General features: G+C 40.9%; 1 protein-coding gene across 6 annotated transcripts in view; it reads left to right on the forward strand.

Annotated features, from left to right (window-relative positions):
• The window catches only part of ttyh2 (tweety family member 2), a 110,832-nt gene that overhangs the window by 88,985 nt on the left and 6,628 nt on the right, over window positions 1-15,219 (forward strand). For 3 of the 6 annotated variants that reach the window (XM_057826001.1, XM_057826003.1, XM_057826005.1), the window contains 3 exons: window positions 8,084-8,269; window positions 9,907-9,985; window positions 14,363-14,389. In XM_057826001.1, the coding sequence (XP_057681984.1) occupies window positions 8,084-8,269; window positions 9,907-9,985; window positions 14,363-14,389 (292 nt within the window). Of the gene's footprint in view, window positions 1-2,847; window positions 4,208-8,083; window positions 8,270-9,906; window positions 9,986-14,362; window positions 14,390-15,219 lie in introns of those variants that run through there. The other 3 variants (XM_057826002.1, XM_057826004.1, XM_057826007.1) reach the window with 2 other exon arrangements.

The following is a 15,219-nucleotide window of genomic DNA, read 5'->3' on the forward strand; positions in this document are numbered from 1 at the left end:
GCTCCATGCAAGATCTCACCTCGTGGGGGATCACTGATCATGAGGAAGGTGGGGGATCATCCCAGAACTACACGGCAGGACCTGGTCAATGACCTGAAGAGAGCTGGAACCACAGTCTCGAAGAAAACCATCAGAAACACATTACGCCGTCATGGATTAAAATCCTACAGAGCACGCAAGGTCCCGCTGCTGAACCAGTGCATGTCCTGACACGTCTGAAGTTTGCCACTGACCATCTGGATGATCCAGAGGAGCAATGGGAGAAGGTGATGTGGTCGGATGAGACCAAAATTGAACTTTTTGGTCTAAACTCGGCTCGTCGTGTTTGGAGGAAAAAGAAGGATGAGTACAATTCCAAGAACACCATTCCAACCGTGAAACATGGAGGAGGAAACATCATTTTTTGGGGCTGCTTCTCTGCCAAGGGTACAGGACGACTGCACCGTATTGAGGAGAGGATGGATGGGGCTATGTATCGCCAGATCTTGGCTGACAACCTCCTTCCTTCAGTGAGAGCCCTGAAGATGGGTCGTGGCTGGGTCTTCCAGCATGACAACGACCCAAAGCACACAGCCAAGGCAACTAAAGAGTGGCTCCGTAAGAAGCATCTTTAGGTCCTGGAGTGGCCTAGCCAGTCATCAGATCTGAACCCGATAGAAAATCTATGGAGGGAGCTGAAAGTCCGTGTTGCCCGGCAGCAGCCCCGAAGCTCTGGAGAAGATCTGCATGTAGGAGTGGGCCAAAATCTCTGCTGCAGTGTGTGCAAACCTTGTCAAGGACTACAGGAAACGTTTGGTATCTGTATGAGCAAACAAAGGTTTCTGTACCAAATATTAAGTTTGATTTTTGTGATGTATCAAATACTTATTTCATGCAATTAAATGAAAATTTATTATTTAAAAATCATACAACGTGATTTTCTGTTTTTTTGTATTAGATTCCGTCCCTCACAGTTGAAGAGAACTTATGATACAAATTACAGACCTCTACATGCTTTGCAAATGGGAAAACCAGCAAAATCGGCAGTGTATCAAATACTTGTTCTCTCCACTGTAAGTGCACTCTTGTTACCACTATCTTTGGGGCAACTTCTTTCTGGAGCATCAGCTGTGTTTCTGACTTTACGCATTGATGAATATAGGAGATGAGCTCATTAATGTATGATTATCAACAGTGGGTAGTCATACAGTGGTATGAAAAAGTATCTGAACCTTTTGGAATTTCTCACACTTCTGCATAAAATCACCATCAGATGTGTTCTGATCTTTGTCAAAATCACACAGATGAAAAAACAGTGTCTGTTTTGACTAAAACCACCCAAACAATTATAGGTTTTCATATTTTAATGATGATAGCATGCAAACAATGACAGAAGAGGGGAAAATACATAAGTGAACCCTCTGCCTAAGGAGGCTTAAAGACCAATTGAAGCCAATTTTTACCAAACAATTTAAGTCAGGTGTGTGCCCAATCACTGATGAATGGTTTAAAGCTGCCCTGCCCACTATAAAACACACATCTGGTAAGAGTCTTGATGAGAAGCATTGTCTGATGTGCAACATGGCTAGGTCAAAAGAGCTGTCTGAAGACCAGCAATCAAGGATTGTTGATTTGTGTAAAGCTAAGAAAGGATACAAAACCATGTCTAAAAGTCTGGATGTTCATCAATTGACAATCAGAGAAGTTGTCTACAAATGGAGAGAGTTTGGCACTGTTGCTTCTCTCCCAAGGAGTGGCCGTCCACCAAAGATGACGCCAGTATTTCAGCGCAGAATACTCAGAGAGGTAAAAAAGACCCCTAGAGTGTCTGCTAAAGACTTACAAAAATTACTAGCACAGTCCAATATCTGTGTGCACACATCAACTATACCTAAAACTAAGGCCGAGAATGGTGTTCATGGGAGGATTCCACGCAGGAAGCCACTGCTGTCTAAATAGAACATTGTTGCTCGTTTAATGTTTGCAAAAAGTCACTTGGACACTCTACAAAGGTTTTGGTAAAATATTTTGTTGACTGATGAAACTAAAGTTGAATTATTTGGGAGGAACACACAACGTCATGTGTGGAGGAAAAATTGAATAGCTCACCAACATCGACACCTCATCCCCACCGTGAAGCATGGTGAAGGGAGCATCATTATTCGGGGCTGTTTTGCTGTCTCGGGGCCTGGACAAGTTGCAAGCATTAATGGAAGAATGAATTAAAAAGTTTATCAGGATGTTTTGCAGGAAAACCTGAGACCGTCTGTCAGACAGTTGAAGCTAAAAAGAGGATGGATACTGCAACAAGACAATGATCCAAAACACAGAAGTAAATCAACTTCAGAATGGTTTCAGAACAACAAAATACACGTTCTGGAGTAGCCAAGTCAAAGTCCAGACTTGAAGCCCATTGAGATGCTGTGGCATGACCTAAAGACAGCGATTCATGCCAGATATCCAAGGAATCTGACTGGACTACAGCAGTTTTGTAGAGAAGAATAGGCCAACATTAGTCCTGATCGATGTGCCAGACCGATCTGCAGCTACAGGATGCATCTGGCTGAAGTTATTGCTGCCAGGGGGGGGGCACAACATATTAAAAATGATGGCTCACTTATTCTTTCCCCCTTTCTGTCATTGTTTGCATACTATCATCATTAAAATATGAAAACCTATAAATGTTTGGGTGGTTTTAGTTAAAGCAGACAGTTTTTTTTCATCTGTGTGATTTTGCCAAAGATCACATCACATTTGATGGTGATTTTATGCGTAAATGTGAGAAATTCCAAAAGGTTCAGATAGTTTTTCATACCACTGTAATCATACGCTAATTATAATCACTCCACCACCTTTATTGACCTGTAGGAGTCAGAGCAGAGGTGCAAAGACAGTGACAGGGCAGAGACCTCTTTGTAACAGGTGAGTAAGAGAGGAGTAGGAGAGTAATGATTATAAAGTGGAGAAAGGCAAGAAGATGATTATATATACCACACATACACCCCCCCCCACACACACACACACACACAAAACTTGGACACACCTTTTCATTCGTGGGTTTTCTTTATTTTAATGACTACTTACATTGTAAATTTTTACTGAAGGTAATAAAACCATGAATTGACATGTGTGGAATTATGTACTAAGCAAAAAAGGTGAAATAACTAAAAACGTATAATATTCTAGTATCTTCAAAGTAGCCGCACTTTGCTCTGATCACTTTTTTGCACACTTGCTATACTCTTGACTTCACAGGTAGGCCTTTTCAGGGTTAATTAATGGAATTTATTGCTTTATTAAGGGGTTTGGGACCTTCATTTGTGTTGCATTGAATGAGGTGTGTCCAAACTTTTGGCCTGTACTATATGTATGTATGTATATATAATGTGGACAGGGGTGTGTGTAAGGCATATTAGCTTGACCCAGATACTGTATTACTTAAATTCAATTAATTTGTACTATTTTTCAGGGTTTAAAATTACAGCCATTCTTGGAGCAAAATGAAATCTGTGCTACTAACAAATATTTGGGAACAAACAATCAGTGTGTTGTGAGAAAGTCATGGCATGAGCCTCTGATTTTATATGTAGATATACATATATGTATACCGTATATACATATATATATATATAATGTCTTTTTTAGCTGTTTGTGAAGTTTTGTGCTTGTACGCTGTGTTCGCTTACGTCTTGTGTAACTCCCCCTTCTGTTCTTCAAACCTGGTGACCCCCCTATCAATAAGTGTATACAAAACCTTATAAATGCATGTGTTATTATCATAACATTTAATAATAATCTGAAATATGTAAATAAAATATTAATATAAATGAATGTACAGTGGTACCTGTAGTGTAGTGTACATGTAAAAAAAAATAAAATAAAGAATAAAAATTATGGTCATTTTCCCTTTAACTGTGGTCCTCACTTGCTTTTGCCCTCATAAATCACCAATTGTTTGAATTTTTCCACAAATTCATCGACCGCTTTGTGGTCGGCGCTACTTGACTCACCATGCCGAACAACAGAGCGCATTCCGGTCCTCTTTTTGAACTTCTCGAACCATCCACGCGATGCCTTAAACTCGCGGTGGTGTTCTTGCGCCGACATTTTAATAACGTGCCAATTTTTAATGTATTACGGCCAGATTCTTTGGCAAGATCAGCCAAACACACCCCTTTTTCATACTTTTCTTTTATCTCTTGCTTTGTTTGTATCGAAAAAAGGTAATACGTACGCTCATGAGAAGCTGCCGAGCTGACCCACCCCCATACTTCACAGTGGGTATGAGGTGCTGGGACCGTGTGCTTTGGTCAGATGAGACCAAGATTGAGCTTTTTGGCAACAAACACTCTTAGTGGGTCTGGCGTGCCACGAAAGATGTGCATGCTGAAAAGCACCTCATACCCACTGTGAAGTATGGGGGTGGGTCAGTGATGCTGTGGGGCTGTTTCGCTTCCAACGGCCCTGGGAACCTTGTTAGGGTGCATGGCATGATGAATGCTTTGAAACACCAGGACATTTTAAATCAAAATCTGTTGCCCTCTGCCCGAAAGCTGAAGATGGGTCGTCACTGGGTCTTTCAGAAAGACAATGACCCTAAACATATGGCCAAATCTACACAAAAAATGGTTCACCTGACACAAAATCAAGCTCTTCCCATGGCCATCTCAGTCCCCAGACCTTGTTTTGTTGGCAAAAGGGGGTTGTACAAAGTATTAACACCAGGGGTGCTAATAATTGTGACACATTATTTGATGTCAAATGATTATTTCTTTGTATGGGATTTTTTCCCCACTGAATAAATGCACTTGTATTGAAGGTTTTTCTCTTTTTTTTCTATTCAGGTCCCATATTATTTGAATTAAAAAAAAATATTAGAAGCTAAAAAACACATCTTAACCAGGGGTGCCAATAATTATGGAGGGCACTGTATATGTCAAATGTGCTGCTAGTCTTTAAGCCACTGTGGCTTTTTATGTTGAAAATTCTTGTGAATATATGCGTAAATCCCTGAATTCCTTATAGATATGAACGTAAAACAGTCTTGATTCTTGGTTAAAAGAGGAAATAACCGAGCAGTTAGCATTTGTTTTTCGTAAATATTGCGAATTATGACGCCAATGCCGGAGCGGTCAATTTCTCCAATTGATTTTTTTCACAACATTTCAAAATTGTTGTTGTCTGTGTTGTTTTCAAGAACTGTTTCCTCGAACAAATCACTCCTGAAGCAATCCTTCTTTGTATGCGGTACAGCTTTCGTACTTTTTCAGCCTAAATCCGGCGTTGGATTGCTGTATGTGTATGAGAATAACTGCAAGCGCCTTCGACCGACTGAAGCAGAGTGGGGAATCTGTCCCGTCAATATCATTATAAAGTCTATGGCGTGTCGTAACCTGAAAATGTTGTTTGTAGAGACGTTTGTAAGTAGAGGTACCACTGTATATATAATGTTAATACCAAAGATGCACCGATACCGATACTAGTATCGGCAGGGAGCGCCGATCCGGCCCGAAATGGTGGTATCGGTATCGTCGAATACCATCAAAGACGGTGCCGATACCATTTACCGGTCCATCATTATAACATTTGACCGCGGCCTTTTTTACCTCCTGGCGCTCACTACACTCTGTCTCTGTGTTGTGTGATGACACAAGAACACCAAGCAGCTATCGCTATTGGCCTGCTCCAGACTAATGAGAGTGGGCCAATAGCCACTCCTAACCAATGACAAGGCCGCTTTTTCATATGGAGGAAAAACAAACTAGGAGAAATGGCGGCGGTCGGGAAGTATTTCAAAATAGAAATCCCGTCGATTAAAATCAATGGCTGCGTGCAAGATTTGCGGCCTGAAAGTTTCGAGATGTGGAGTTAAATCGGCCAATTTTAATACCTTGAGCCTGATAAAACATTTGAAGACGAAATGTGAACGAACACAACGAGTTTGAGCCTGCAAGAGCAGGACTGCTATCCAGAGGAAGGGTGCTGGACCGGAGCAACAATCTGGTCAGTTCACTACGTCTACTTTGCTTTTATTGTGTTTTACTGAAAGAAATGCCGCAGTAATTTGGGAAATGTTTCCAAAGTAGGGTTGCCACCTTTCAGAAAAAGAAATAAGGGACTCCCCCCTCCCGAAAAAAAGGAAGCTAATAGAGAGCTGAGATGCTGTGGTCAATTATTATGCGGAAACAAGGTTGGAACTCGAAGCAGACAACAAGCGGGGGATACGTACAAGGGTTTAATCATTGCGAACAAAAAATAACACGCGATCGCGGGATAGAACAAATAACAAAAGGAGTCCGTGACAGCTGGTCAACGGAGCTCAATACTACAAACTCGAAGGTTAACTAAGACGATAGGCAGCGAGCCAAAAAGCCAAAATAAAAACACTCAAATCCCTGCACAGGGTAGAGGTTACAAACGAGAGCAGCACACTAACAGAAAAAAAACCAATGCAGGGGCGTAACAAGCAAATGTACCGAGACTATAGTACGAGATGTCAAATGGCGATCAGCAAGGCAAATATCTTTGAGATCACCCGTGCTTAAATGCTGCGCTGATGAGCCTGCATTGGATTCAGGTACGACGTCAGGAACGCCCCCACGACCAGCCCAGCAACAAAACACAATCTAACCAGCAGCAGAATGTGACAATAATTTCATGAAAGTTGCACTGTTTGGCCTTTGAGAGGTTTAAAAAAGTTTATTCATTTAATTCAGTTTATTATTATGAATTAATTTTTACCTTCTTACGTTTGGGCTAGCATTATACATGTTTTTTTAATTTCACAAATGTAGCACTATGTTGGCCTTTCAGAGCCAAAGGTTTATTCAACTATTATCTACTAGGGTTTGGTAGACTATTCACTTTGTACTAGTCTTTTTCCTATTTTGCAAAGGTAAGCAACAGCCTGACAAAGACTGGATAGCAATGATTTCACATCCAATTATGTAGCTCTCTGGGGAAAAAAAAAAAAATATATATATATATATATATATATATATATATTTATATATAATACATAAACGGGGTGGTATCAGCCGATACTGCACAGCCAGGTATCGGTATCGGGGCCAAAAAATGGTATCGGTGCAACACTAGTTAATACGTACTGTACATTCCTTCTCTCTCTAATGATCCGCGTTTGTGTGTAAGTGTACATTCATGTATGTAAAGTGTCGAGGCAGCACTGTAATATCATTAATGGTACGATTAACTCATTCATTACCAAAGACGTATAATTGTCAGGCCCCGTGCTGGGCGAGTGTGTGTGTGTGTGTGTGTGTGTGTGTGTGTGTGTGTGTGTGTGTGTGTGTGTGTGTGTGTGTGTGTGTGTGTGTGTGTGTCTGTCATCTTATTACAGGACCAGTGCCTGATGGGTGGAGCAACAGCAGATTTCAGAAATCATCATCAACTGCCTACATAAGACAGCCAGAGCTCCACCACGTTGCTAGATAGTCTCTTCGAGTTCACTATTAGTCCCTTCTCACATTGTGAATATTTCTATGTGCTCACCTGACTGTCAAATTTTTTGATTTGTCCTTTATGGTACATTCACCCAGGCTCTCCACGCTAAGGACCCAATGGTTCTATACCCCCACGCCCACTTTACCTCTCCGCTTGAACCACTCCTTATACCTGCACCCAGGCTCGCCACACTATAGTCCTCTACGGCTTTGTAACAAATAACTGTTTTCCTTCCGACCCACGACCATAACAATGATAATGTTATTTATGATGTTTAACTGCTCATAACTAAAAACTAAAAAGAGTAGTTTTTTAATCTAATCTTGTAAATTCTGTGTTCATGCAGCATTAAAAAATATTCTGTGCTGCTTGAAAGACAGGCATGTCTTGTGACATGGACATGGTGTTTGGTAGTAAATGAGTTCAAGATGCACGATACAAATATACGGAACAGCTAGCCAAACAAAGAAAAAAATGGCGATTTATACTCCAAATATGGTGTTACATAGTTCGTATGTTTGGCCTCTTGATAATTATTCCACATAATGACTGTCTTGCTAAACAGAAACCAAATGAAAATAATCCACGTGTTGTAAAGCTTGACTACAATTCATTTTATGTCTATCCTCATTCTCCTTAGCGAGCAGGATTATAATGACATGGACGAGGAGGATCCCTTCAATCCACGGCGAAACCGAAGGGGCGCGCAGAACCAGAACAACACCACTTTGCACAGCTTATGCAGCTACAGCAGCAGCATGGGCAGCCAAAACAGTCTGCAGCCCCCCGCACCCCCGCTCTCCAGTGCCCCGATAGGCAACTACATGTGAGGACTTGAAACCAGTGTTGCACCGATACTAGTATCGGTACCGAAAACGGCACGAAAATGATGTCATACAGTACAGTGGTATGAAAAACTATCTGAACCTTTTGGAATTTCTAATATTTCTGCATAAAATCACATCAAATGAGGATAGCCTGCAAACAATGACAGAAGGGGGAAAAAATAAGTGAACCCTCTCCATAAGGAGACATAAAGAGCAATTGAAACCAATTTTTACAGATTTAATTCAGGTGTGTGCCCAATCACTGATGAGTGGTTTTAAGCTGCCCTGCCCATTATAAAACACACACCTGGTAAGAGTTGTCTTGATGAGAAGCATTGTCTGATGTGCATCATGGCTCGGTCAAAGAGCTATCTGAAGTCCTGCGATCAAGGATTTTTGATGTGTATAAAGCTGCGAAAGGATACAAAACCATGTCTAAAAGTCTGGATGTTCATCTATCTACAGTCAGAGAAGTTGTCTACAAATGGGGAGAGTTTGGCACTGTTGCTTTTCTCCCAAGAGATTGCTGTCCACCAGAGATAACGCCAGGAGTTCAGCGCAGAATACTCAGAGAGGTAAAAAAAAGACCGCTAGAGTCTCTGCTAAAGACTTACAGAAATTACTGGAACAGTCCAGTATCTCTGTGCACACATCAACTATATGTAAAACTATGGCCAAGAATGGTGTTCATGGGAGGACTCCATTGAGGAAGCCACTGCTGTCTTAAAAAAAAACATTGTTGCTCGTTAAAAGTTCGCAAAAAGGCCCTTGGACAATCCACCGACGTTTTGGCAAAATATTTTGTGGACTGATGAAACCAAAATTTGAATTTTTTTGGGAGTAAGACACAACGTCATGTGTGGGGGGGGAGATGGAACAGCTCACCAACATAGACTTCTCATCCCCACCGTGAAACATTAAGGAGGGAGCATCATGATTGGGGGCTGTTTTGCTGCCTCAGGGCCTGGACAAATCATTAATGAATTCAAAGGTTTATCAGGATGTTTTGGAGGAAAACCTGAGGTCGTCTGTCAGACAGTTGAAGCTAAAAAGAGGATGGATGCTGCAACAAGGCAATGATCCAAAACAGAATTAAATCAACTTCAGAATGGTTTCAGAAAAACAAAATACACGTTCTGGAGTTGCCAAGTCAAAGCTCAGACTTGAACCCCATTGAGATGCTGTGGCATAATCTAAAAACAGCAATTTGTGCAAGCCATCCCAGGAATAGGCCAAGATTAGTCCTGATTGATGTGCCAGACTGATCTGCAGCTACAGGAAGAGTCTGGTTGAAGTTATTGCTGCCAAAGTGTTATAAATGTGATGGTTCACTTACTTATTTTCCCCCTTCTGTCATTGTTTGCATACTATCCTCATTGAAATATGAAAACCTATACATGTTTGGGTGGTTTTAGTTAAAGTAGACACTGTTTTTGCATCTGTGTGATTTTAAAAAAGATATCACATTTGATAGTGAATATATGCAGAAATGTGAGAAATTCCAAAAGGTTCAGATACTTTTTCATACCACTGTATCACACAGTCAGTATCGGGAGCCAAAAATGGTATCGGTGCAACACTACTTGAAACCCTTACACATCATTGACGTTCGTTGACCTTCTTATTTTTTCCTTAGGAATCAGACAGCTCTGTTCGGTGGGAACCCTCGATATGAGAACGTGCCTCTAATTGGGCGAGGCTCACCGCCACCCTCGGTAGGTTGTGTCCTTATTTGAAACCTAATATAGCCTTCAGTCTTTTTATTTAGTATTTTCTTTGTTTTTTAACGGGAATTGTCACTTGTTTCCAGGCCAGCTTCTAGTAATGATCGAAAGTCACAAATTTAGAATAAAATTGCTTCTTTCACAAGTTATGAGGATCACCACTTTGCACAATAGAAATAAACAGCCGCTTGTAAATCTTGAGAAAGGGCACCTTCACTAAAACGTATGCATTTCCCACTTGTTTTCCCGATGCCTGAAGCAAAAATTTGGCTGTTAAGATGTACTCTCTTGTGCAATCTTAGGCATATCGTTTCGTTGCTGACATGAGCCAGGGAACAAATGGACCCAAAAAATGCAGAACTCTGATCAAAACACTGTTCTGAAGGTTTATTGTAAATGATTTCCTAGAGAGGAAGAAGGCGTGGCATCCAGGAAAGGCCGGAGGGTTGTACGTGCGAAGGGTTCAGGCAAGGCAGAGACACTGGCAGGGAACGGGCTGTGTCTGGCTACACTCGCAGTCCGAAAGTCATTGAGGCATTAAAACGCCTAGAGCAGAGGCAGAGGATCAAACAAGGTAGGGTCTAGTGGCAGAGACTCAAAAGTTAAAAAAATATATCAAGGTCCAGGAAGGCAAGATGACAGGTAACTCTCGTAAGTTGCTGTAAGGGCTAAGAAACTCTCATTTGATTGGCTGATGACTTGACACCCCCCCCCCCACACACACACACACACACACACAGACGTTAGATATTAAAGATATTAGAAGTTTTTTTTCCAGCCAGCACCAGCCACTGTAAGAAATGTAAAATGACGTCAGTGTTGTGGAAGTGGGGAACACACCACCAATTTTGCTACTGAAAGTCCAATCTACATCAGAGTTAGCATAAATTTAAACTGTGTGAACTTGCAAACCTGCAAAATTCAAGTAGGTAGCTGCTTAGACAGAAGTGTCCATCTGTATGTGTTTTCTACTGTTAACGTTAATTAAACTTTGAGAAATGGAGTGAACCGAGTTTTATCCCCTTCTCCCTAATTTTCCTTTTTATTTTATTTATGTGGTCTTAAAGCAAACTACGGGAGCTTTCATTTTTTTGTTGTTTTAGACAAAAGCAGTACTGTACAGCTCCATTTTTATTATTATTTTTTTTTGTCATTCCCTGATAAAGAAATCTTCTCAGTTATTTAATTTCTTTAGACAATGTTGAGTGGTCTTAAGACAAATGTTTATTTTTTTGCATTCCTGGATAGTTACGAGATTATTAACAAGCTTGTATTTATTGTGTATGTTAATATAATTTACGTTCAAATATTACAATTTAAATTTGTTCATAAAATCCGGACATTTTTCCTGGAAGTTTTAAAAATGTTTCTTTAGTCATTTTTTAAAACAAAGGTTTGAATTGAACAGTGTAGACTGAACCAATACACATAAAAGTTAGTATAAGTCAATACAGATTTATTTTGCATTGATCATTAAGAATGTCCCCGTCCCCCGCAAAAAGTGTACATGCAGGTTATTCCATATCATCCCTACCAATGTTGAGACCAAACCGACACCCTTGCGTCATCGTCATGAAAAGAGTGTTAGTTGGCGAAAAATTTTCGTTAATAGTCATCACTGACGAAAACAACACTGATAGGGAGGCTATGATCAAGAACAGGTGTGCAGAACAGGTGGGTGAAATGAGTGCTAATGAAGATGGAGGGGACTTGCAGACCTGATGCTGCACTCTAAGGGCCCAAATACACCAGATGCATGATCATTGCGGTTTCGTTCTGGTTCAGTGTTGACTGCGTGCCACGCAGTACGTCAAAAACAGGCAATTCATACGGGCTGCGGTCCACCAACTCCGTTCCCTCATCAGCGCTCGCGTGATCGCGCGCTATAATGTGCCATTTAAAACAATGAAAAACACAGATGAGTCTATACTCATCAGAGAAGCAGAGAGAGAGCATAATTTTTTCTAAATTTGCATATTGATATTTTAGTTATGTCTGTCTCTTAATTCCAGATTGACTGCATCATGTTGAGATCAGGGCTCCGTGTGTGGGGGGTAGGGGGGCGGGGCCCTATTTTGCCCTTGGTTGTGTCGGTGGGTTTATATCTTTGTGCACATTTAGAATTTATGGCACATAACATCTGATAGAGCTGTTATAATTAACTGTTAAGTAATCTGTAATATTTATAAAATGGATAGCGAATTATATACTACCGTATTTTTCGGACTACAAGTCGCTCCTGAGTATAAGTCGATCCAGCCATAAAATGCCCAACGAAGAGGAAAAAAAACATATACAAGTCGCACCGGAGTATAAGTCGAATTTTGGGGGGAAATTTACTTGATAAAATCCAACACATAGAACAGACACGTCATCTTGAAAGGCAATTTAATATAAAAATACAATAGAGAACAACATGCTAAATAAATATACAGTGTACAGTGCATGAACAACGAAATGAGAATATACTGTCCTTACCAGGACGCTACGGCTCGGTCCCGGCTATACAGCGAACTCCCAAATGACGATGGTGGATGTCCATATAATGTGCTGAATCAATTTGGTGCTTGATACCAAACAGGTTCGCATCAACGTAAATAAATGACAATTAGGTACTATTAGTAATAAGTAACAGGTTAGCATGCGTTCGCTATCATTAGCACATCGTTCAAACAACCACACAACTGGCTCTAAGTGTCCGATCGCGGGTGGAAAACACAACAACAACAGAAAAGATGATACACGCAGGCGTTGCCTCTGTAGAGATGATTTAAAAGCATAAACAATGAAAGTAGGTTCGCATCCGTCTATTCTCTCTAGCTAACTCACTCACTCAGAGCTACGTAGCTGTCAGTCTTCTTCCGGCGTGTCACGTAAACAAGTGCGAGTGCGCCCTCACATGGGCGTGAAAGCGCCACAAACTAAATGCATCCATTTCAAGATAAAAAAGTCAATAATACAATTGAACATACACTGCCATTGGCAGAACGCGAACGTGGCCATAGCTATAAAGAGTTATTCAGATAACTATAGCATAAGAACATGCTAACAACTTTACAAAACCATCAGTGTCACTGCAAAACACCAAAATAAGATGTGAAATTATATCATAATGTGTTAATAATTCCACACATAAGTCGCTCCTGAGTATAAGTCGCACCCCCAGCCAAAATATGAAAAAAAAACGCGACTTATAGTCCGAAAAATACGGTACATGAACTAAAAAACCGTACTTGGAATTGGTGTCTTTACACTGCAGATTCCTGTGCCCAGCGCAAACTGTTGGGTTTTCTATGAAAAGTCAAGTAAAATGTAGGAAAGAAAGAGAAACGTCTTGAATAGACCACCAGGTTGAAACTTGTGGGTGTCTTTTTATTCTCTTTCGTACTTTTCCCCCTCGACTCTGTATACAAACCGACATTGTGTGTGCCCCGGGCACGAGAATTTCTGCAGTGGAGCCACTTTCAGATACGCTGCTTTTTTTTTCCGCTCAAAGTTGTCAGCACGTCGTGTGTTTGATATCATTGCCAGAAAAACACACATAATGGAACACCTTGCAGCTTCCCTTTTAATGCTGTCCTTATAATAACGATCTGCTGCATCGTATATCACTTTGTGACTTTCCACTTCCATGACGAAAAGTTCTTCGTCCATGTTTGCTGGTGTTTAAACCGTGAATAAGCAACTGGGCTGTTACGTCCAGGCCCAGCTCCGCCCATTTTGTCGGATGTGTGTCCGGCAAAAACGCCGGAGATAGTCCGCAGGCAATCCGGAGCACTGACGCGGCCGGTATACGTTGAACAATAGGATATAATGGGAACGGATTGGCTCCGGCGCTATTTTTTACCGGAGTCGGACCGGAACCGCAACGATCATGCATCTGGTGTATTTGGGCCCTCACAGTTGCTTTCTCTCCTTTCTTAAAACACTAACTGTACTTTTCCGTGCAAGCTTGAACAGATGGCATGGAGGGGAAGTAACTCATTTAATATTTCATTGGGACATGAACATCGTTTAGCGTCAAACTCCCCCAGGAGATGACGATGATGATGTCGACAATGAAAATGCTTTTTTTTTTTTTTTTTTACTTGAAATGACAGAAATAGCAACACTGGTTCCATTTTCATATCCAGTCGCAATTTTTAAAGTAGACAAGTCCATTTTGAGTCATGTATTCCCTTGGCGATGGTTGGCGACATTTTGCTTTGCTTCTGTTGTCATAAAACTTTAATTAATTTCTCCTTCATGCTTCAAACTGCAGCTTTTGTGTGTGTGCTTGTTGCTTCTGGGCTAACAGCTTCTTGTGCTTCTGTTTTTGCTCGTTTGTCTGTTGTGCCTCTGCTTCTTTTGTTTAATCAACTTTTGAAGATATATTCTCAGCAGTATAGAAACCGAGTAAGTCTTTATTTCTTTCAACTCTTCCATCCTTCCCTTATTTCCTGACGCCTTCTTCTCTTGCATGGCCACTAGGGGAGATGTACAGTGGTACCTCGATATAAGAATTTCATTCATTATAGGACCTGGTTTGTAAATTGAAATGGTCGAATGTCGACCGGCATTGCCCCATAAGGATACATTATAATTTGATGACCGGTAATTCGTTCCACAGCCCAAAAACCTACGCTAAATCCTTAATATTTTCCAATAATTTTCATTTTTCACCACCTGCACTAACCTTCTCAGGACCTACGTTGCTTTCCCTCACAAGAAAATCCGCCGTCCGGCCTTCTTATGGGAAAACAATGAATCTGACGCCGCCATAAATCGTCGTATTTCGAGCATTTCGTCATATGTTGTCAAATTTTATATCGGATGTCAAAAAGATTGTATGTCGATGCATTCGTATGTCGAGGTACCACTATTTATGCACTGTCTCGCATGAATGTCTTACAAGCTAACTATTGATATAATCAATGAGAATCGTTAGTCTATATTATCGTATTGGCCCAAATATAAGACGGTGTTATTTGCATTGAAATAAAATTGAAAAAGAGGGGGTCGTTTTATATTCGCGGTCTAGACATTGTACCCATTCACGACGCTAGATGACGCTAGATATCATTGAAGCGATGTTCTGTTATGACAGATCTCAGCTACTCTCCCCATTCACGACGCTAGATGGCGCCAGATATCATTGAAGCGATGTTCTGTCATAACGAATCTCAGCTCCTAGTTTAACCAGTTTGCATTATTTTATTGCAATGTTTTTTCCTTATTCAGATTTG

The sequence above is a fragment of the Corythoichthys intestinalis genome, chromosome 21 (genome assembly GCF_030265065.1).
Source record: "Corythoichthys intestinalis isolate RoL2023-P3 chromosome 21, ASM3026506v1, whole genome shotgun sequence".
In the NCBI taxonomy this organism is placed as follows: Eukaryota; Metazoa; Chordata; class Actinopteri; order Syngnathiformes; family Syngnathidae; genus Corythoichthys; species Corythoichthys intestinalis.